Source organism: Chionomys nivalis, chromosome 13, assembly GCF_950005125.1.
Source record: "Chionomys nivalis chromosome 13, mChiNiv1.1, whole genome shotgun sequence".
Classification (NCBI taxonomy): Eukaryota; Metazoa; Chordata; class Mammalia; order Rodentia; family Cricetidae; genus Chionomys; species Chionomys nivalis.
The window spans coordinates 12157446-12179622 of NC_080098.1; the positions used below are offsets into that span (position 1 = coordinate 12157446).

General features: G+C 40.7%; 1 protein-coding gene across 1 annotated transcript in view; it reads left to right on the forward strand.

The window, feature by feature from the left end:
• The window catches only part of C13H10orf67 (chromosome 13 C10orf67 homolog), a 94888-nt gene extending 81456 nt beyond the window's left edge, over positions 1 to 13432 (forward strand). The window contains exons 15-17 of the mRNA XM_057788010.1: positions 635 to 715; positions 801 to 861; positions 13362 to 13432. Coding sequence (XP_057643993.1) covers positions 635 to 715; positions 801 to 861; positions 13362 to 13432 — 213 coding nt within the window. The remainder of the gene's footprint in view (positions 1 to 634; positions 716 to 800; positions 862 to 13361) is intronic.
• The last annotated feature ends 8745 nt before the right edge of the window (positions 13433 to 22177 follow it).

Genomic DNA, 22177 nt, shown 5'->3' on the forward strand with positions numbered 1-22177 from the left:
AAAAGGATCTCTCCATCTGTTTGTGAGTAAATAAGTTAGAAGCAGGGTTTCCATGTCACAGTTGAGGAGATGAAGGTGTTGTGGCAATTCTTGGAAGTCAACTTGACTACATCTGGAATTAACTGGAAGTCAAGTAGCAAGGTACACCTGTGAGAGATTTCTGACTGAATCATTGAAGTGGGTAAACCTACCCTAAGTCTGGATCTTCTGAGGCGGAAAGATTATATTAAATTTATACCACACCTTCTGGTGGCAGCCTATGTAAAGGACATGGAAGAAAAGGAAGCTTGCTGTGTGCCTGCTTGCTGTCGATCTTGCTAGCAAGTCCATTTCGTCACTAGCATAACAGCTTACTTCTTTGAGACTCTAGCATATACCGAAAACCATCTGAGACATCCAACCCCTTGGACTGAACAACTACTGAATTATTGGACTTTTCGTAGGGAGAAATGCATTGTTTGAATAGTCAGATTATAGTCTGTAAGTCACTTTAATAAATCTAAATAAATTTTAGATTTTTTATATCTATTCTGCTTCTCTAGAGAAGCCTACCTAATACAAAGGGCATCTACATCCCTTTGCTGTGACTGTGATTTCATCTTAACCCACCGTACCTACTGTTTGTGTCTTTCAGAAAGTTAAGCCCGTGTTTGTGCACTCCTCAATGAACGTGACAGAGTCATCCTCTGCTACAAATGCTTTTCAGACAACCATGGTAGGACAATTGTTTTCCCCTATTAAATATTTAATTGGTTGATATTATTGAAGCTCAGTAATAAAACTTTTTGGTTAACGTGCAGATGGAACATAACTTTGTGGACATACCCAGTGACCAGGTGACCATTACACGCCTGCCAAAAGGTAAGAGTCTAGGGACTGGGAGTAGAGATGTTTTCTATATGTCAACTTAGTGCATCTGAGGCCCTGGCATTCATCACAGAACCAAAGGAAACCGGGTAAGACTCCTTATTGTCAGGGAAAGAGGTTCACATGGAGAATGAGTACACAGGACAGGTTACCTTCGTGTCTCATCCTCTTCTGAGCCCCTATCTGTAGTTCAGGCTGGCCTCCAGCCTCACAGAAATCCTCCCTCCTTTTGCTTTTCTTATTTAGCTTACAGTATTGGGTACCATGGATGAAACTGGGGCTTTGCAAGCAGTTCGTAAGACTTGCGCATTTCTGCATTTTGACTGCTGCTAGGTGAAAATGAATTTTGTCTTTCTTCAAACTCAAACTATCTCAGTTAAAATCTCATTCTTTTTAACTAGACTGCAAAAAGAAAAAAAAAATCCCAAACCCCAAGCCCTGAATCTCTAGTTAAATGTCTGTTTATCCAATGCAATAATTATCAGGAAAAATAAGACTGTTTCCATTTCTCTTTGATCAATCCCTAAAGAGCTTCAAATTGGAAGTGTTTTACACTAAAATTAATTTTTGTCTATTCACATCTGCAAAAATTTTCTCTGATCTTGGAAACCAAAATAAATCTGTGTAAGAGTTTCAGGGTGAGGGCAGATATACACACCGAGAGAAGCTGTGGGCCTAGGGTGCATCTCAGCGATAAGAGTGCTTCCTTAGTGAATATGAGACCCCAGGTTCAGTCTCCAGGATTGGGGGAAAGAATCCATTATTTAAAGTTTATAAATTTATAGAGCACAATGAGCAAATAGAATTAACAAAATATAGCATTGTTATTTTGAATTATGAACATTGACTGTGACTGATCACTGAGTGAGCGATTCTTTCGGCATATCTGGAAATGTTTAAAAGTAAACTGGTTAATGAAACTTTCTGTGTGGGGGGGGGGGTGTGCGTGTGATAAGAACTCAAATCCTGGCCTCTGCAGAACGCGTGAAGAGTCTCCTTTCCTGGGCGTCTGTACAGTGGCAGAGCTTCCTGTGGTTGTATGCGTCGCTGGTATCGGGTCAGTGGTTGTCTTCCTAGGGACAAAGGAATCTTAGAGCGATCCCAGTGATGGACGTTTCCCCAGGACTGACAGTATATTACAGTCGTGCTCAGATTAGACCCCATAGTTTAGGAAACGGCAATGTTTAAAGTTGTCAGTATTTAAATAATGAATTATATCTGTTAAACTGCAAATCCCAACTCATATGGTAAGTTATTTCTAAGGTATCTACATATACTATGACTTATCACATACACACAAAAAATATAAGTTCATAAATTTAGAGTTTGATGTTGACCTGAAACACACCACACTCCTATATAATTTTCAATTGACTTTCCAGAGACAAGAAAATCCAGCTAAAAATATTAATATCACAAATAACTCTACATGGTAAAGCAGCCCCGGCTGAGACAAACACTACCCATGCCTTCCTCGTCCTGGGAAATACAAAATGCTGCAGAATCATCTCTACCAAGTCCTCTAGAGCCATCATTTCACTTTTTTATCATAGAAATCAGATTTAATATAAATACTTTATGTGACAATGAGTTTTCATAAAGCTGGTGATTTTGGCTGTCACCAAAATAGATAGCTGGGCAACCCTTGGTGTACTCACGTGAGCCATCTCCTAAGTAAAGAATATTAATAAGGGAAACCCTACCTCTTGGGGCACTCGTGAGAATTAGGGTTGAAACAAGACACAGAAGGAAGACATTTTGTGACACAGCAGCAGAGTCTGCCTGCCTCGAAGGCTGACTGACTCCGGCTCCAATCTCAATTTGTTCCTCAATCCCTAAGCAGGGATTTCCTCTGTGTGAGAGCAGAGGCGACCCCACCCTGTCACTCATTAAGAGGATTAAATAAAATAATCTCCTAGAAGACATATGGAGCTAGTTCTCCCATTTGCTTCTCTTCAACAGCCATTTTTAATGCAACCCCAAACTCAAGCCTGGCAGGTGTATATTTTAGTTTACCACGTGAATTAAATGAGGCTCTAAGTAGTAGGTGCATAAATTAAAATAATTTCACCTTTGTTTCCTTAATAACTAGTTTTCATCAGGCATGAGTAAAAATGAAGTTTTATCAAAGTAAACTAAGTAAAACCGAGGTTAGTGCGTACAAGGTTTAAGGAAAGTAATTAAAATAATAACATATAATCAAAACAATGTGATATCAGGGGGGACCAGCCTAAGCAGGCTGCAATTGACTTCTTTGTTATGAGTCCTGAGAGATCTAAAGAGAGAGAGCCACAGGGCTTCATTCATGCAATGGCCAGTTTTAAGAGATTAAAAATATCTAATAGAAGGGAACTAAAAAAAAAAAAAAAAAACAACAAGGCACAACACTATCTGCAAAATCTCAAAGCAGTTTTTTACACGCTAGTAATCATCCCAAGAGAGCACAAGGAAGATTATTAATTTGTTTGCTGCTTCCCTGTGATAAAATGTGAGATGTGAACCTCCCATTGTGTGGCCCCCGCTGCCCACCGGCCTTATGTACTCAAGCAGACCTTTCTCACAGCCCAGTAATTAGGTGTTATTGACATTGTAATCTCTGGAAACGTTCTTAATGAGCTCCAAAGACACGAATCCCATAGATAAAACCTCAAAGTTACTGGCTGTGTAAGCACCTTGTCAGGAAGAGAAGGCTCAAACATCAGTATCTGTGTCAGGGGAAACCCAAACTGAAGCCCAGATTACATTGTATAGTTGATTTTCTGGGATTTCTAGGAAAGAATACCCAATAAATAGGTTACTTAAAAGCTTTTGGAGAGTAGTAAAATGACCATGATATATTTCATTAAAAATTTTAGGATCTTTTTCACCCTTTAAAAATTTGGACCTGAGAACAGTTTCTTTGAAGTCTTTTGTACACTACTTGGCGAGACTAAAACCTGATGCTGTTTTAAATACATTTTTTTTTTAAGAAATCACACAAGGAGTCGGAAAGGTAGCCCAGTGGTTAAAGCACTGCTGCTCTCCCAGAGGACCTGGGTTCAATTCCCAGCACCAAAGGACAGCTCTCAAGTGTTTGTCACTCCAATTCCAGAGGATCTGCTACCCTCAAACAAATACACATGCAGGCAAAACACCAGTGCATATAAAATAAAAGTAAAGCTTTAAAAAAGTAAGGTGTGTGCTAAAAAAAAATCATTCAAGAGGTTGGAACTTAGATAAAAGATAAGCAATTTTAAGCTTTTGTAAAATTAAAATCCAACAAGCTACTGTTAGTTTACATATCATTTCTAGACTCTCAACTACAGTTAATTAGAATTTTAAAGATTAGCCAAATTCACACTCAAGTGCATATTTTAAAGTATAACTGCATATAGAACAGATACAGAGCATCTTTAGTTTCTAACTAATCACTATAAATGCTAATATGTGTATAGAGGCTGGGCCTGGCAAACACCTATAATCCCAGCACTTGGAAGGAGAGACAAGAGAACCACTGTGAGTTTGAAGTCCAGCCTTGGCTACAAAGTTCCAAGCTAGGATGGACTTCAAAGTGAGACCCTGCCTCAAACAGCAGCAAATTTAGATGGGATTAACCCTTGAATTATATTTAACATCGAGACTAATCTGCTCTTTTAATGTACAGTACAAAGAGGCCGTAAATGCTAACAATGTCGTCGCTACCGACTTGTATACTGTTTCCTTTGCAGTTCTCAACTATTCAAACACTAAGTCACGAGTCATCTTTGTCTCAGAGATTTGAGCTGATTATCTTTCTTTGAAAATTTTCCTTGTTTTTCATACATTCTAGGAGATCTTTCCTGCTTGAGACCATAAACTTGAGAGCATTAAGCAGTGAACTGAAATCTGAACCATCAGTAATCTTTTAGTTTATCCTTGCAAATGCTGTAAAGGCTGGATCGCATAGAAAAGGGTCCAGAAGCCAGCTGTATTGAAGAAGTTATGATAGAATTAAAAGACTTTCTGAAGAGTTGTCCACAGGTCGAAGAATGTATTGGATAACAAAGTGGGTGGAGGTGCAGCTGACGGTCAGGGCCTGACCTACCGTCCCCTAGATCTCTAGATCCCGTAGATCCCTCGTTCAAGTCCCATGAGTGCACAAAAGAAAAGGACAAATGAAAAAGAGGAGTAAACTTTTTTTTTTTTTGAAAATACAGTGCTTCAAGGATGGCTCAGGGGTTAAGAGCACTTACTTTCCTTCCAGAGGACCTGGGTTCAGTTCCCAGTACTCATAACAGGGGGCTCACACTGCCAATAACTCCAGTTCTAGGAGATCCAGTGCCCTCCGACCTCCAGAGCACACATAAATGAAAATATATAAATTTTTCTTTAAAAAATAAAGAAAATGCAGTGCTAATATTTTAAAAGTTTATTGTACAAAGTTCAACGCTAATTAAACTGTACTTCATTAATTTGATTACTATCTTTTATTAACTAATTTTACTCATATTTGTAGAAATAGGTGTACTTTGTTTAATAAATGCCAGGGAGCACAGTTCTTATCATGTGCACACCCAGTACTAAGAGGGCTGTCTGGTGCACGTTGGTTGAGTTTATTTGTTTACCTACAAGGTCTGGGAATACATTTCAACAGGGAAGTGCTTGCCTAGCATGTGCAAGGTCCCGGGTCCCATTGTCAAGCAAGAATGGAGGACCTCATAGTAGAAGAAATACCAACATAAAACGAAAAGGGATGGACAGCTGACTCCCTGCTTAAGAGCACTTGTAACTTTTGCAAACCGCCTGGATTCTGCTCCCAGCACCCACATGACTGCTAACTTCAGTTCTAGAGGCTCCAACACCCTCTTCTGGCCCCATGGCATAGCACACACAAGGTACATATACATACATGTAGGCAAAACACCAATGCACATAAATAATCTTTTTTAAAAATCTTTTTTTAAAAAATAATCTTTTTAAAAGGATGTCATAGAAAGGAGTGCTTTGTCTGCTTCTCTTAAACTTATCCTATTTCTTAAATTATTTGGCTGGCAGTGGGATGTCCATGCCCTCGACTTTCCCCTATGACTGTTACGTTTTCAAATTCAATTACTGTGTTTTGCTCTATGTCTTGAGTTTATTTTACCTGTTGTAGAGTTTATCTATGAACATACAAGTTAATTGCTCTTAACTTAAAAATATGAATTTGAAATGCTTCAGAAGTGAAAATGGAATGCACAAATAGAAAGTTCTGCACCATGAAATTTGGTGAGATATACAAAACTCACACGGTGCATGAAGTAACGTTCATTCAGGCTGTCTGTACCAGGTAGGCATGAAACATAGATGGATTTTCTTGCCCCCTTGTAGTGTGGAGGTCAAATTCAGGGCCTTGAGTATAGAAGCAAGCACACTCCACCAGTTGGAAACACAAACCAATTTTGTGTTTAGACTTGAGTTCTATCCCTAATGTGTTTCATTGTGTACCCACAATGTACATGGCATATTAAAAAATTAAATGAATACAAAACAATACTGTTCCCAAGAATTTGGGTGATGGTTATAACCAACCTGTACATACACTCATTCTCCTATTGGTGAGGATTTAGAAACCTTCAGCTTACTGGAGCCCAACCCACAGCTGGTATTAATACTCAGTATTTCCCACAGAGTGGCCTATAGCAGGCCAGCCACTGCTGTTTATAATTAGAAACCAAACCCCTGAGCTCCAGAAACTTGACAGTATCCAACTTACTGGATACTGATATATCGACACGCTAATTTACACATGTGCCAGAATTGCCAAGTTTGCATTGACACAAATTTCTACAGATTCTTGGGGTACTGTACCTTTTCATTATGGACCTTCTGCTAGTTTGTGAAGTTGCATCTCATTTTTGAAGTCAAATATCCTGATAGCTGGCGAGAAGAATAATTTTATGTGCATACTGACTGACCTTTGGGCTCCTTTTCTGTGGATTGCAGCTGACTTTTGTTTGTTTGTTTTCTCATTATTGGGCGCTTCTTCTTTCCTGTGGTTTCCTGACGTCTTTGGATTCCTAGCATTAGCAGATTAGTGGCCCGGATGCTTCGCAGTCCATGCACTTTTAAAATTTTGATGCCTTTTGTTATACTAAAGTTGCTTATTTTGAATTTACACACACACATACTTTTCAAACTTGTAATTTAGAACTTTTCTTAATTCTTTTAAATAAAGAAATTGTTGCTTCTCCAGAATCCCCTAGTTATCCAACAAATCCCCTAAAAGTATTATCAATTTTGTTTTCATACTTCAGGCTTTTCAAACACTAGAACTAGTTGTCATGGAAATCAGTGTTGTGACTTCGACAACTAAAATTTTGTTCCTATAGAATAGCTGATTGCCATTTATCCTCCCTACTCAGCTCCTTTCCAATGTGTAACACACCGCTGATGCACACCACATCCCCAAGTACACACGGGCTTCTTCTAGCCTATCTACTCTATGCAACAGATCTTAATTTTTGTAATCACTGATACCAGAGTTTAAATATCTTTTATTCTAAAATAAATCTCAACACTAGGTATAATAATTCTTTCCACCATGTCTGGAAAATTATCCCTAAGACATCTTAGTTCCTTGTGTGGTCATGTGAATTTTAGGTTCAGCCATTTCAACTTCCATTAAAAACACTCTTGGTATGGAAAACATTCATATTTTTATAATATTGAGTCCTCATGGCTGCGAACATAATTTTGATTGATTTGGAAGCCTCTTTATCATCTTTATCAATGTCATGTAATGTTTTTAGAAAGATCTTGCATACCTTTTGTTAAATTTGTTCCTAAATAATTTTAGATATGTAAACAACTTGCTTTTTATGGTTATTTTAACAGTTTCTTACGATGTAAGCTAAAATATTTATTACTGTTACTTTGCATTTGTGTTTTGATTTTTTTTTTGAGTGGGTCTCTCACTGTGTAGTCCTGGTGCCCTAGAACTTGCCATGTAGACCAGGCTAGCTTCAAACTCACAGAGATCTGTCTGTGAGTTGGAATGGTGAGATTGGATCTTCCCAAGAGCTGGGGTTAAAGGTGTATACCACCATACCTGGGCCATTTGGTTTGATGTTCATGAAACTAGTTGAAGTATAATCTTTCTAATATCATCTCTGAAAAGATATCATTCTTGTGTAGCCTGTAATCATTTATAATTTGAAAGACTTCTCTTGTCCGTGTATAGTCCACTTCCTTCTTACTGCCCTGGATAAGTTTTCCCGTATTATCATAGAGTCCAGGGACCACACCTGTCTTGTTAGATTTCTTTTCTCTAGTAGAATAGTTTCTGATGTCATCTTTCAATGCAATATTTATGGCACACTATGATAGCTAGTCTTTCTGAAGTCCATAAAACTATGTTCTTTATGTAAAAACACAGAGACTTTTATAATAAACTGGCGACTAATTTTTATCTGGGAACTATGTTCTCTGTCTATTGAGCTTACTGTTATTCTTTCTTTCCTCTGATCTGCTAATGTGGGAAAACGTGAAAGTTTTTTTGTATGGCTAATATTTGTAGTTTTTGACTTTTGTATATGTGTGTGTCTTGAATTTTACAGTATGCACTTATAAGATTTTTCTTCTGGGTTTATAGTCTTTAATTTTCTCTGAAACTACCCTTAACCTAGTTTAGATATAAAGGTTATACCAGGCTCCTAGAAAGAATTGGTTTGCTATTCCTTTTTAAAATTCATTAATTTGTATTCATTTTTGAAGCCAGTATCTTATTCTGTTTCCATCCTGACCTCAAGCCCTCCTCAGTCAGCCAAGTGCTGGGACTGAAAAGCAGGTGCGTCATTGCCCAACACATGCCTCTTCTTCAGACTTTTGAGGGGAAAAACAATTATTATCTGTTGACTGATGTTATATCAAATTTGTCAGTAGTTTTTTGTTTTGGGTTTTTTTTTTGTTTGTTTGTTTGTTGTTTTTTTTTTTTTTTTTTTTTTTTTTTTTTGAGACAGGGTTTCTCCGTAGCTTTTGGTTCCTGTCCTGGAACTAGCTCTTGTAGACCAGGCTGGCCTCGAACTCACAGGGATCCGCCTGCCTCTGCCTCCCAAGTGCTGGGATTAAAGGCCTGTGCCACCACCACTCGACTGTCAGTAGTTTTTACCAGTTCCTTGTTAAGGTGAGCATGGCAATTTTTTTCTAGATGAATAGCTTGTCTAGGTTCCAAATACATTGATAAACTACACTGTATTCTCCAGTGGTTTTAAAACCTCTATATCCCTTCTTTATTCTATATGCTGACTCATATTTTTACTTTATCCTTTTCCTCTCAATTTTATTAAGGCAAATTTTTAGTCTGATTCTGAAGTACTCATTTTTGATTTATTGGTGGACCACTATTGCTTAGATTATTTATACACTTTGTGACTCTAAAACGTGTTTTAACTATATCCCATTTTGACATACAACACTTAATCCTTGGATCTAAGTATTTTATGCTATCTTGGTTTCTTCTTCAATACGTGGCTTTTTCTAAGCACTTTCTCAGAATTGCTTATTCTTTAATGAGTGAAATCTGGTTTTCCTGTCTTTAACTCAGAAAAGTGGTAAGATTTTGATCCTTAGAAATGTGTTCATAACTCTTTCCTGAAGAACTTTGTAAGAATTCCATGTGAATGCAAAAGCAACCTGCACATTCTGTTCGTTGGAGGTAGAATTCTAAGACATCCTATTGGGTCATCTTGCTAATTTAGTAATACAGATGTTCTCTGCTTCCTACTCTACTCTAACTAATATCTTGCTTTCGTAAACGGGGAATATAGAAATAGCTCATTGTGCCTGAGGACTTGTCTGTTTTTCTAAGTAATTCTGTACATTTTGACTTATTTAAGAATCTATCTAATTAGCCAAATTTATTATTTTTATTGGAGAATTATTGAGTGCACTGTCCCTCTATAACCCTTGTAGTTCTTTGATGTTGTAAATTATATTGTCTCATATAGCTAATAAAACAGTAGAGCTCTTATTAATATTTACATTTCAGGGGCAGGGAAATGTGTGATTAAGTAAGAACACTTGCTATTTTATTCATTGAGCATGGGTTCAAATCCTTGTAACCCAGATGGAAACAGCTGTGCGCGGTCACATGGACTTGTGAGCCTGGAGGCAACACAAACAGGAGGACTGCCGACGCTGGCTGCCTCAAGTCTGGCTCCAGGCTCAGTGAGAGATCCTGTCTCAAAATGGAGAGTGATGGGGGAGGACAAATACCATCATGAGTGACCTCTGTGCTTTGGCCCTCATGCACACCTACCCCACACACACATGTGCACACACACGCATGAAATTTAGCAACATACAAAAATAAGCTTGTACTGTGTCTTTTCAATATTTTTACAATTTATTGTATTATTTTTCTAATGTAAGCAACTTACATTTGAATTTTTTGTATTTCTAATAATTATGGTGTATATGGATGTATGGATATATGTCCATGTGCTCATATGTAGGTGGATATGTACACTTGTTGCTGTGTATATGTATGTGGATTCTAGCAGACAATCTCAGGTATTGTTCCTCGGTGTCTTTAAATAGCCTGGAGTCAGCAAGTAGACGAGGCTGGCTGGACAGGGAGCTCAGAGATCTCCCTGCCCTACTTCCCTGGCATTACAAGAAAGAACCGCCATGCCTGGAGTCTGCTCCTTGAGTGCATAAAGCAAGCACTTTACCAACTGAGCTGTCTTCCAAGCCCTCATAGCTGCTTTCTAATAGGGGAATATTATGCTTAAAATTGTGATTTTTGATAGACATGTACTTATCTCTGGCATCATCTTACCTTTATATTTCCTGGTATTTATTTCACTTACTAGTGTGCTTTACAATATTTCCTTTGTATTGGTAACATTTTATATACTTTCTCTCCCTTTGCTTTTAAAAGCTTGAGGTATCATTTATTTCCTTTAAATATACACATTGGTTTATGTGTATATTGTAATATATGTGCGTGTTTAAAGTGTCATTGCTTCAACACTTGGTTTAGTGAGAGTCTAGTGATGGCAGAGTCTATGTTCAGCGCTTTAACTCATTATTGGTGGAAGTTTAACAAGACGCCAAATTCTAGGTTGGCAATGTATTAGTTCAGTCTTGTTGCTATGACAAAATACCCAAGACAATGCAAACTTAAAGGACATAGCAGGGAAATCGTGGCAGCAGGGGCTGAAGGGGGCTGAAGGAGAGAGGATTGCTAGCAGTGTTCAACTCACTTCCATGTATTCAGTCCAAGACCACAGCCCATGCAATAGTGTCGCCATGGGTAAGGCGAGACTTCACACCTCAGTTAACCTGGTCTCCACGTCTACCTCAGGTGTGCTTAGAGGTCCTCTAGATCCTTCCGTGTTGGCAAGCAATATTAACTGTCACAGGTGCCTGTTCTCCTTCCATATCTGCCATTGTATTAGTACCTTTGAGCCACAGTACAGGGTTCTGGGAAGTTGGTGGCAGTTTGTCAGTAGCTTGTGGGTTTTCTCCACCTTTTCATGGTTTCCTCTTTACTCTTGGTGCTCACTGCCTCTGTAGTCCCTTAGGTTGTGTCGGTTGCTGCCAAAACAGAGCATATGGCTGAGGCGAGATGATTAGTTCTTTGTTTGCATCATGAAAATTCTCAGCTGCTAGTTTTTCAAATATTGTTTTTTCAACATGCAACATACCCTAAATTATTTTATCCTGAAACATCTCTCAGTCTGTTCTACAGTCTTCGAATCCACATGATTTTTAAGTTTCTCTATTGTGGATAAAGGTGTGTGCTTCAATGCTGTCTTCCAGTTTTCTAACTCTCTCTCCAGCTGTGCTGGTTTAAACCTTGTTTCAGTCCCTCACTATTAGCTTTCATATTTCCAAGACATTTGATTTTTAATTGGCTTTTTTGTTGTATCTAGTCTTTCAGATACTGTTTTGGCATATTTTAGATATAACTTTGCTTTATATTTTTAATGGACATTATCAATTATCTCATTGAACATAAATACACGTTTTAAGTCATTTTCAAGTTTTCATTACCTTGACTATGTCTGCAGTGAATATATATTCTGACATCTATTGCCATGTTGCTGTTTGTTTGTTTTGTAGTATGAGTCAGGGTTTATTTTGAAATTTGGGTTTATAGTTATAAATATCTCTCTCCAGCTATCACTCTCTCTCTCTAGCCTCCCTTCCACTTTCTATATTTTCCTCTCTGTCTAGAGTAAACGCATTTTAACTTGCTTGTCTACAATGATTCTACATCAGATAGGGTCACATGGAGGCACAAGAGTGCTGTAACTTAGATTTGGGAAGTTCCCCCAAAGCCAGAGTGTTAAAGGCCTATTGTGTATTGAGAAGTGGCCAAACCTTTAAGAGGTGAGACTCAGTAGGAGATTTTGCTTTATTGCTGACATGCTCTTAGGGGATATTGTGGACCACTGACTTCTGACTAGAATGCGAACTGCTTTGCTCCACTAGACATTCCCTTTCCTGACACTGTCCCATCTTCAGAGTAGGGCCAATGGATGGTGGGTGAACTCTGAAGGCACATTACAAAGTAAACTTACCTTCTTCACAGGCTGATTTCCTCAGGTACTGTGTAATAAGTATTGTATAGTATTGTAAAAAAAAACTTACAAACACTAGGGTTTGGGACTTCAATATCTCTCGAGGACATGGGATTCAATCTAAAGCAGACTATCTTATTATTTTGAAATTTTTACTACAAAAAATGCTTTCCTTATTTTATGCAGTATGTCTTATTTTATTTTTAAATTTTACTATAATATCCGTGTGGAATATTAAATAATGAATTTACTATACCATTCAGTGCTGGGAACACAGGTAAAAAATCATTCACTTGTATGTGTTCAATACTCAGTACCACACAAACATACACAGGCACACACACACACACACACACAGAGAGAGAGAGAGAGAGAGAATACACACAGAGAGAGATGCACACAAACATACACAGGCACACACACACACACAGAGAGAGAGAGAGAGAATACACACAGAGAGAGATGCACACAAACATACAGACATACACAAAATAGACACACACGAAGACACAAAGAGACATACACAAACATACACAAACACAGCCTTGTGTCATGTTCACAATAAGTCTATTGCACTTTTAAATGACTTGGTACCTGTTCTGTCTGAAACATGATTCCAATTTCAGGAAAAGCATGTGTATGGGTTGAATTATGTCCAATCCTACCACTCCACTAATGGAGTTTCCACCAATGAAGTTCCAAATTTGTTTCCTGTGAATTATATGTCTTAGCTTTAATAGTGTCTTTGCAGGTATGATCAAATTTCAGTGAAGTTATTAGCTGTGTAGTAATGAAATAGGTACTGTTCCACTTTCTCTAAAAGCTGCTGACTCCTCATCTGGACTGAAAGTTTAGCACGTCTTCCTTTATTTGTGTCTGTCTATCTGTCTTAGCTTAGCTGAAGGCACAGAGTTAAGTCACCACCCTTAACTTTTCCTCTTAAGTGACCTTCGCTACGTCCAACAGCACTACGCTGGACAGACAGGGCCCTGACACCAATAAGAACAATTCTCAGTGAGAGCGAGGCTGAATCTTAGAGCAGAAATAATCATCAAAGAACCAGTGCCTTATCCTACTTCAAGCAATAATAACTTCTTTGGACCACACTGAAGTACCAGAACTGAGACAACATTCAAGGAAACTGCAAATTCATCAAGACTATTTAATCGTGTGTACATCTTGCTCCTTGGTCCAAACCTTCCTCTATTTAAACATAAAGCTCATGTCTATACCCTGAAGATGAACTTGGGATCAATGGACCCCTTTACCTGTTCTTCCCAGTGTGGCCACGTTGAATAAATCTCCTTCCTCTGCTTTTCCCCACTACTTGTCTCTCTAATTGGTGTATGGGAGACAGCTGATAGAACCTAGTTTGTCGGTGCCTCCGGACTCAGGCTTTTTCCTTAAACTCTCTGGTTATATCAAATCAGCGTATCTGGTATCAGTATTAGAGAAAAACACGATATAAACACCCAGCACTCCCAGGGAATGCACTGAGTTATGACAAATTGGGCTGGGGAGAGGAGAGAAAGAAAAAAAGATAAAGAGAAGAAAAAAGGGGTGGGGCGAGAGGAGGAAATCAGGGGAGGGAGATTGGCATGATTCTACTGCAAGTAAGAAATGAATGATTGATAGCCATCACCAGCAGTTGTGGAGAGGCAAAGAAGGCATGCACCCAGTCTCAAAGGAAGCATGGCTTTCTGATTTCAGATGCTTGGGTTTTAGACTTACAGCCAACTAACCTAGGAACGAATACATTTCTATGAAGCCAGGCAGCTTGGGAAATATGGTGGTCTGAATGAGGACTGTCCTTCACAGGGTCACGTATTGAGCACTTTGTATCCCATGTGGTGGCAGCTTGGAGGAGGTTATAGAGCCTAAGAAGCAGCCCTCTTGGAGCTCTGTTCTGCCCCTCCCCCTCCTTCCTGTGTGTGGGTGAAACTGTGATAATCCAGCTTTCCACTCCTGCTGTCATGCCTTCCCCACCATGATGGACTCCTTTCCTCTGGACTCATGAGACAAAATAAACTCTTCCTGAAGTTGCTCTTGCCAGAATGTTTTATTGCAACAGAAAAGTGACAAAGGCAGAAATTGGAACCAGGAAAGAAAAACTGTTACTGTAAGGAATCTGACCATGTTGGTTTTAAGAGGAACAAAGAAGACTTTAGAAATGAGGAAAACTTTATACTATTGGATTAGAAAACCATTGATTGCTGTAATCAGAGTTTACCTGGCCATTCTAGTAGGAGCCTGAAAGACTGTAATGCTAAGAGCTATGTGAACAGTGGATCCTAGAAAATGAGGTTTCAGAAGGGAACAAGAATTCTATTAGCAACTGGGATAGACGACACTCATGTGATATTTTTGCAAGAATCTGGCTAAATTTAAAAACAATGAAGTGACTCCTAGGACAGAGAGGGCCAGAGGAAACAAGCTCCACCGGGAGCAGAAGCCAGGAGCAAATCCAGCCCTGGGAGCCAACCCAGTCCTGGGACACTGGCAGACCAGGATCAAGCCAATGACCTGACTCAGAGTCTGTGATCTCCACTGGAACCAGAGTGGGACTGAACCAGCTACCTAGGACACCGAAGAAGCTCCAGGAGCAGAAACCAGGAGCAAACCCAGTCCTGGGACACGGGTGAATCAGGATTGAGCCAGCAACCATATCCAGAGTCAATGATCTCCACTGGAACAGGTACAGGGGAGTAACCACTGAGTGAGTGAGCCAGAGCCAGAGACTGCTGAGGGTTTGGATATGAATCTGGGATCTTCAAGGGAGTAGACCTAAGCCAACACCCCAGTGGGTCTGGGCAAGAGTTTAGGATCTCCCAGGAACTAGGCCAGAGCCAGGACCTCTGTCAGCCTGGGCATGAGTGAATGGGGGTCCTCTGAGTGAGTAGACAGGAACCAGAGATCTCGACTGGGCCAAGTGTGAGTCTGGAACCTCAGAGAAAGTAGGCTTGAGCCAGGTCCTCTGTGGGTTTGGGCATTGGTCTGGGACATCAAAGGGAATAGGCAGGAACCTGGAACCCCTCGCACTTCTGTGGAAGTAAGCAGGTCCTCTGCGGGTTTAGGTGCCCCCAAGCCTGGGACCTCAGAGCCAGTAGACCAGAACCAGAAACCTTTCCAGATCCAACTCCAACCCAGGGACTTCTGCAGGAGAAACCCAGACCAGAATTTATAGATACAGGTCAAAGCCAGTAACCTAGGCCAAAGTTGCCCTGAGGCAAGGGACTCCACCTTGGGCAACAAGTTCCACAGGAATGTCTCTGAACAAGCTACCTAGGACAGAGAGGGCCTGAGGAAACAAGCTTCATCAGGAGCAGAAGCCGGGAGCAAATCCAGCCCTGGGAGCCAACCCAGCCACAGAACTCTGGTGATCAGTCCTGAGCCATCAAACCAGAGCCAGCGACCAGATCCAGAGTCAGCGATCTCCACCAGAACAGGTCCAACTCCAAGCTAGGGACTTCTGCAAAAGGAGATCCAGACCAAGATTTACAGAAACAGATCAAAGCCAGCAGTCTAGGCCAAAATAGGCCTGAAACAGCAAACTCTAAGGGAGCAGAACAAAGCACAGGAGCACTGAGCTATCTCCAGGAACAGGAATTATCAATGGGGTAACTAGAACTGTGACACTGACTGTATCATGAGGAACAAACATCTGAGCTTTGGATTCACTGGAACTTAGATTATTCAACAGAATCTCAGACAGCCCCATCACACCTATTAGAGGAAAAGATGAGTAGAAAAAGTAAGATCACACACTACACCACAAAGAGCAACACAATACCAGTAAAACCTAAAGACCCTACAAAAGTAAGACCTGAACAATCAAATATGGATGAACCAGAAGAAAATGATCTAAAAAATAACTTCAAGAGAATGTTTGAAATTCTTAGAGATAAAATGAGAAATTCGCTTAAAGAAATGGAGGAAAAAAACAAAGGACGATATCAACAAATCACTTAAAGAAAACCAAGAAAAAGAAATCACACATATAAAAGAAACTCTTCAAGACTTGAAAACTGAGATAGAAACAATAGAGAAAACACAAGACAAAGGAATTATAGAAACAGAAATTATGAAGAAAAGATCAGGAACCACAAATGCAAGCATGAACAGCAGAATACAAGAAATGGAAGAGAAAATCTCAAGCACTGAAGCTACAATAGAGGAAATAGACTCATCAGTTAAAAAAATTAAATCTAACAAAAACTTAACCCAAAATATCCATGAAATATGGGACATCATAAAAAGGCCAAATCTTAGAATAATAGGTATAGAAGAAGGAGAAGTTCAACTCAAAGGCACAGAAAATTTATTTAACAAAATCATAAAAGAAAACTTTCCCTACCTAAAGAAATATATGTTTATGAAGATACAAGAAGCTTACAGAACAACAAATAGACTGGATCCAAAAAAAGTTCTCTCTCCACGTAATAATCAAAACATTAAAGAATATTATGAGCTGCAAAGGAAAAAGGCCAAGTAACATATAAAGGTATGTCTCCTGACTTCTCAGTGGAGACAATGAAAGCCAGGAGGTCAGGGCCAAGCATTATGCAGACATTAAGAAACCACAATGACAGCCCAGACTACTATACCCAGCAAAACTGTCAATCACCATAAAAGGACAAAACAAGATATTCCATGACAAATATAGATTTCACCAATACCTAGCCATAAACACAGTCCTACAAAAAATACTAGAAGGAAAACTCCAACCCAAGGAAGTGACTACACCAACAAAAACACAGACAATTGATGACTCATTACAGCAAATCCCGAAGAAGAAAAAATGCACAAATTAATATCACCAACGATGAAAACTAAATTAACAGGATAGCAATCACTGGTCATTAATACCCCTTAATGTAAATGAACTCAACTCACCTATAAAAAGGCACAAGCTAATAGACTGGATATAAAAACAGAATACATCCGTCTTCTGCAAACAAGAGACATATCTCAACCTCAAAGACAGACATCATCTCAGAGTAAAAGGTTGGGAAAAATATACCAATGAAATGGACCTAAGAAACAAGCGGGTGTAGCTATCCTAATATCTAACAAAATAGACTTCAAGCTAAAATCAGTCAAAAGAGACAAAGAAGGACATTTCATATTAGTTACAGGAAAAATCCATCAAGAGGAAATTTCAATACTGAACATCTATGCCCCAAATACAAGGGCACCTTCATATGTCAAAGAAACACTTCTAAAGCTTAAATCACACATTAAACCCCACACACTAATAGTGGGAGACTTCAACACTCCCCTCTCACCACTGGACAGGTCAGTCAGACAAAAAATGAACAGAGAAATAAGAGAACTAACAGATACTATGACTCAAATGGACATAACAGACATCTATAGAATATTCCATCCAAACAGAAAAGAATAAACCTTCTTCTCAGCACCTCATGGAACCTTCTCAAAAACTGATCACATACTCGGTAAAAAAACAAAAAAAAATTGGAATAACCCAATGTACCTTATCAAATAATCATGCTTTAAAACTAGAAGTTAACAGCAATACTAATTCCAGAAAACCCACAAACACATGGAAATTAAACAATGCTCACCTGAATCATCAATGGGTCAAGGAAGAAATAAAGAGGGAAATTAAAGACTTCCTAAAATTCAATAAAAATGACCACACAACATACCCAAATGTATGTGACACAGTGAAAGCAGTGTAAAGAGGAAAGTTCATAGCACTAAATGCCTACATAAAGAAGCTGGGAAAATCCCACACTAGTGAATTAATAGAACATTTGAAAACTTTAGAACAAAAAGAAGCAAACTCACCTAAGAGAAGTAGAAGGCAGGAAATAATCAAATTGAGAGCTGAAATCAACAAAATAGAAACAAAGAAAACAATACAAAGAATCAATGAGACAAAGAGTTGGTTCTTCAAGAAAATCAACAAAATAGACAAACCTTTATCCAAACTAACCAAAAGGCAGAGAGAAAATATCCAAACTAACAAAATCAGAAATGAAAAGAAGGAGATAACAACAGATACTGTAGAAATACAGAGGATCATCAGGTCATATTTTGAAAACCTGTACTCCACAAAATTGGAAAACAAATAGCATAAAATATCTTGATGTAACTCTAACCAAACAAGTGGAAGACTTGTATGACAAAAACTTTAAATGTTTGAAGAAAGAAATTGAAGACACCAGAAAGTGGAAAGATCTTCCATGCTCTTGAGTAGGCAGAATTAACATAGTAGAAATGTCACTCTTATCAAAAGCAATCTATAGAGTCAACACAATGCCCAGCAAAATCCCAGCAAAATTCTTCAAAGACCGTGAAAGAACAGTACTCAACTTCATTTGGAAAAGCAAAAAACCCAGGATAGCCAAAACAATCCGCTACAATAAAAGAACTTCTGGAGGCATCACGATCCCTGACTTCAAACTCTACTACAGAGCTATAGTACTGAAAACAGCCTGGTATTGGCGTAAGAACAGACAGGAGTACCAATGGAACTGAACAGAAAACCTGGATATCAATCCACACATCTTCGAACACCTGATCTTTGTTAAAGTAGTAAAAAATATCAAATGGAAAAAAAAAAAGCATATTTAACAAGTGGTGCTGGTATAACTGGATATCAACATGTAGAAGAATGAAAATAGATCAGTTTCTATCACCATGCAAAAAATTCAAGTCCAGACAGTTTCCTGCCATTTCACTAAGGCTACCAACCCAGAGCAGTGAGTCCCTGGCCAGAGGGCAGGCCTCAAGGTCCCCGCCAGGGAAAGCTGGCCCTTGCTGCTGGGGCTGCAGTCTCTGCTGTGATCTGCTGGACCTGCTCTGCCTGCGCCCTACTTCCCTTAGTCCCTGGCTCATTGGGGCATCCAGGAGTTCCTGTGTAGGTGCCGAGAAGTTTCATCGGGACGGGTGTGTGTGTGCTATCCTGGGGCGGACTGTCCAGGTAGAGAGCACAAACACCCCTCCCCCAGCTCCTGCTGCAGGGCTTGCTCTCCTACACACCCGCCCCCACCCCCACCCCCAAACCTGCCTTGTCTGCAAGGTCCTTAGCTGTGGAACAGTTTCCTGCCATTTCACTAAGGCTACCAACCCAGAGCAGTGAGTCCCTGACCAGAGGGCAGGCCTCAAGGTCCCCGCCAGGGAAAGCGGGCCCCTGCTGCTGGGGCTGCAGTCTCTGCTGTGATCTGCTGGACCTGCTCTGCCTGCGCCCTACTTCCCTTAGTCCCTGGCTCATTGGGGCATCCAGGAGTTCCTGTGTAGGTGCCGAGAAGTTTCATCGGGACGGGTGAGTGTGTGCTATCCTGGGGCGGACTGTCCAGGTAGAGAGCACAAACACCCCTCCCCCAGCTCCTGCTGCAGGGCTTGCTCTCCTACACACCCGCCCCCACCCCCACCCCCAAACCTGCCTTGTCTGCAAGGTCCTTAGCTGTGGAACAGTTTCCTGCCATTTCACTAAGGCTACCAACCCAGAGCAGTGAGTCCCTGACCAGAGGGCAGGCCTCAAGGTCCCCGCCAGGGAAAGCGGGCCCCTGCTGCTGGGGCTGCAGTCTCTGCTGTGATCTGCTGGACCTGCTCTGCCTGCGCCCTACTTCCCTTAGTCCCTGGCTCATTGGGGCATCCAGGAGTTCCTGTGTAGGTGCCGAGAAGTTTCATCGGGACGGGTGAGTGTGTGCTATCCTGGGGTGGACTGTCCAGGTAGAGAGCACAAACACCCCTCCCCCAGCTCCTGCTGCAGGGCTTGCTCTCCTACACACCCGCCCCCACCCCCACCCCCAAACCTGCCTTGTCTGCAAGGTCCTTAGCTGTGGAACAGTTTCCTGCCATTTCACTAAGGCTACCAACCCAGAGCAGTGAGTCCCTGGCCAGAGGGCAGGCCTCAAGGTCCCCGCCAGGGAAAGCTGGCCCTTGCTGCTGGGGCTGCAGTCTCTGCTGTGATCTGCTGGACCTGCTCTGCCTGCGCCCTACTTCCCTTAGTCCCTGGCTCATTGGGGCATCCAGGAGTTACTGTGTAGGTGCCGAGAAGTTTCATCGGGACGGGTGAGTGTGTGCCATCCTGGGGCGGACTGTCCAGGTAGAAAGCACAAACACCCCTCCCCCAGCTCCTGCTGCAGGGCTTGCTCTCCTACACACCCGCCCCCACCCCCACCCCCAAACCTGCCTTGTCTGCAAGGTCCTTAGCTGTGGAACAGTTTACTGCCATTTCACTAAGGCTACCAACCCAGAGCAGTGAGTCCCTGACTAGAGGGCAGGCCTCAAGGTCCCCGCCAGGGAAAGCGGGCCCCTGCTGCTGGGGCTGCAGTCTCTGCTGTGATCTGCTGGACCTGCTCTGCCTGCGCCCTACTTCCATTAGTCCCTGGCTCATTGGGGCATCCAGGAGTTCCTGTGTAGGTGCCAAGAAGTTTCATCGGGACGGGTGAGTGTGTACTATCCTGGGGCAGACGGTCCCGGTAGAGAGCACAAACGCCCCTACACTAAGGCTACCCAACCAGAGCAGCGGGCAGGCCTCAGCAACCCCCGAAAGGGAGCGCAGGCACCTCCAGCTTGTACTGCAGTGTCGCCTGTGTTCTACTGGACCCCGCCCGACCCCTTGCATTCGGCCTTCTTTACGCGGGTCATTGGAATACCACGCATCCATGTTTTGGTGTTGAGAAGTTCACCTGGAAGGGAACGGTTCCTGCCCCTACACTGAGGAGATACACCTAGAGAGTTAGTCACAGCAAAGACTGGTCCAAGACATCAGGCCTCTCCTGGCTCCATTTGAAGGAAAAGATGGGCAGGCGCCAATGCAAGAATTCCCCCAACAACTTGAAAGGCAACGTGACATCACCAGGATCCAGGAATCCCGAAATGAGAAGTCTAAACCCTAATACAGAAGAATTAGAAGAATTCGACTCAAAAGTGAATTTTATGAAAATAATAGAGGACCTTAAACAGGAGGTGAAAAACTGCCACAACCAATTAGAGATTACAAACAAAAAGGTAGAGGAAATGAATAAATCTCTCAAAGATACCCAAGAAAACCAAGAGAAACAAGAAAAAGTAATTAAACAGGTAAGGGAAACGGTTCAAGACTTGAAGAACGAAGTGGAAGTAATAAAGAAAACACAAACCGAGGGAAGGATGGAGATGGAAAATTTGAATAAACGAACAGGAACTACAGAGACAAGTACCACCAACAGATTACAAGAGATAGAAGAAAGAATCTCAGACACTGAAGATACCATAGAGAAAATAAACACTCTCATCAAAGAAAACAGCATAACCAACAAATTCTCATCACAAAACATTCAGGAAATCTGGGACACAATAAAAAGACCAAACCTAAGAATAATAGGGATAGAAGAAGGAGAAGAAGTACAGCTCAATGGTCCAGAAAATATATTTAATAAAATTATAGAAGAAAACTTTCCCAACCTTAAGAAAGATATTCCTTTGAAGGTCCAAGAAGCATACAGAACACCAAATCGACTGGATCAAAAAAAAACATCTCCTCGTCATATAATAATCAAAACACAAAACATACAGAATAAAGAAAGAATATTAAGAGCTGCAAAGGAAAAAGGTCAAGTTACCTATAAAGGTAAACCTATCAGACTTACACCTGATTTCTCTATGGAAACCATGAAAGCCAGAAGGTCCTGGATAGATATACTGCAGAAACTACGAGACCATGGATGCAAGCCCAGACTACTATACCCAGCCAAGCTTTCGTTCACTATAAATGGAGAAAACAAAGTTTTCCAGGATAAAAACAAATTTAAACAATACGTAGCCAC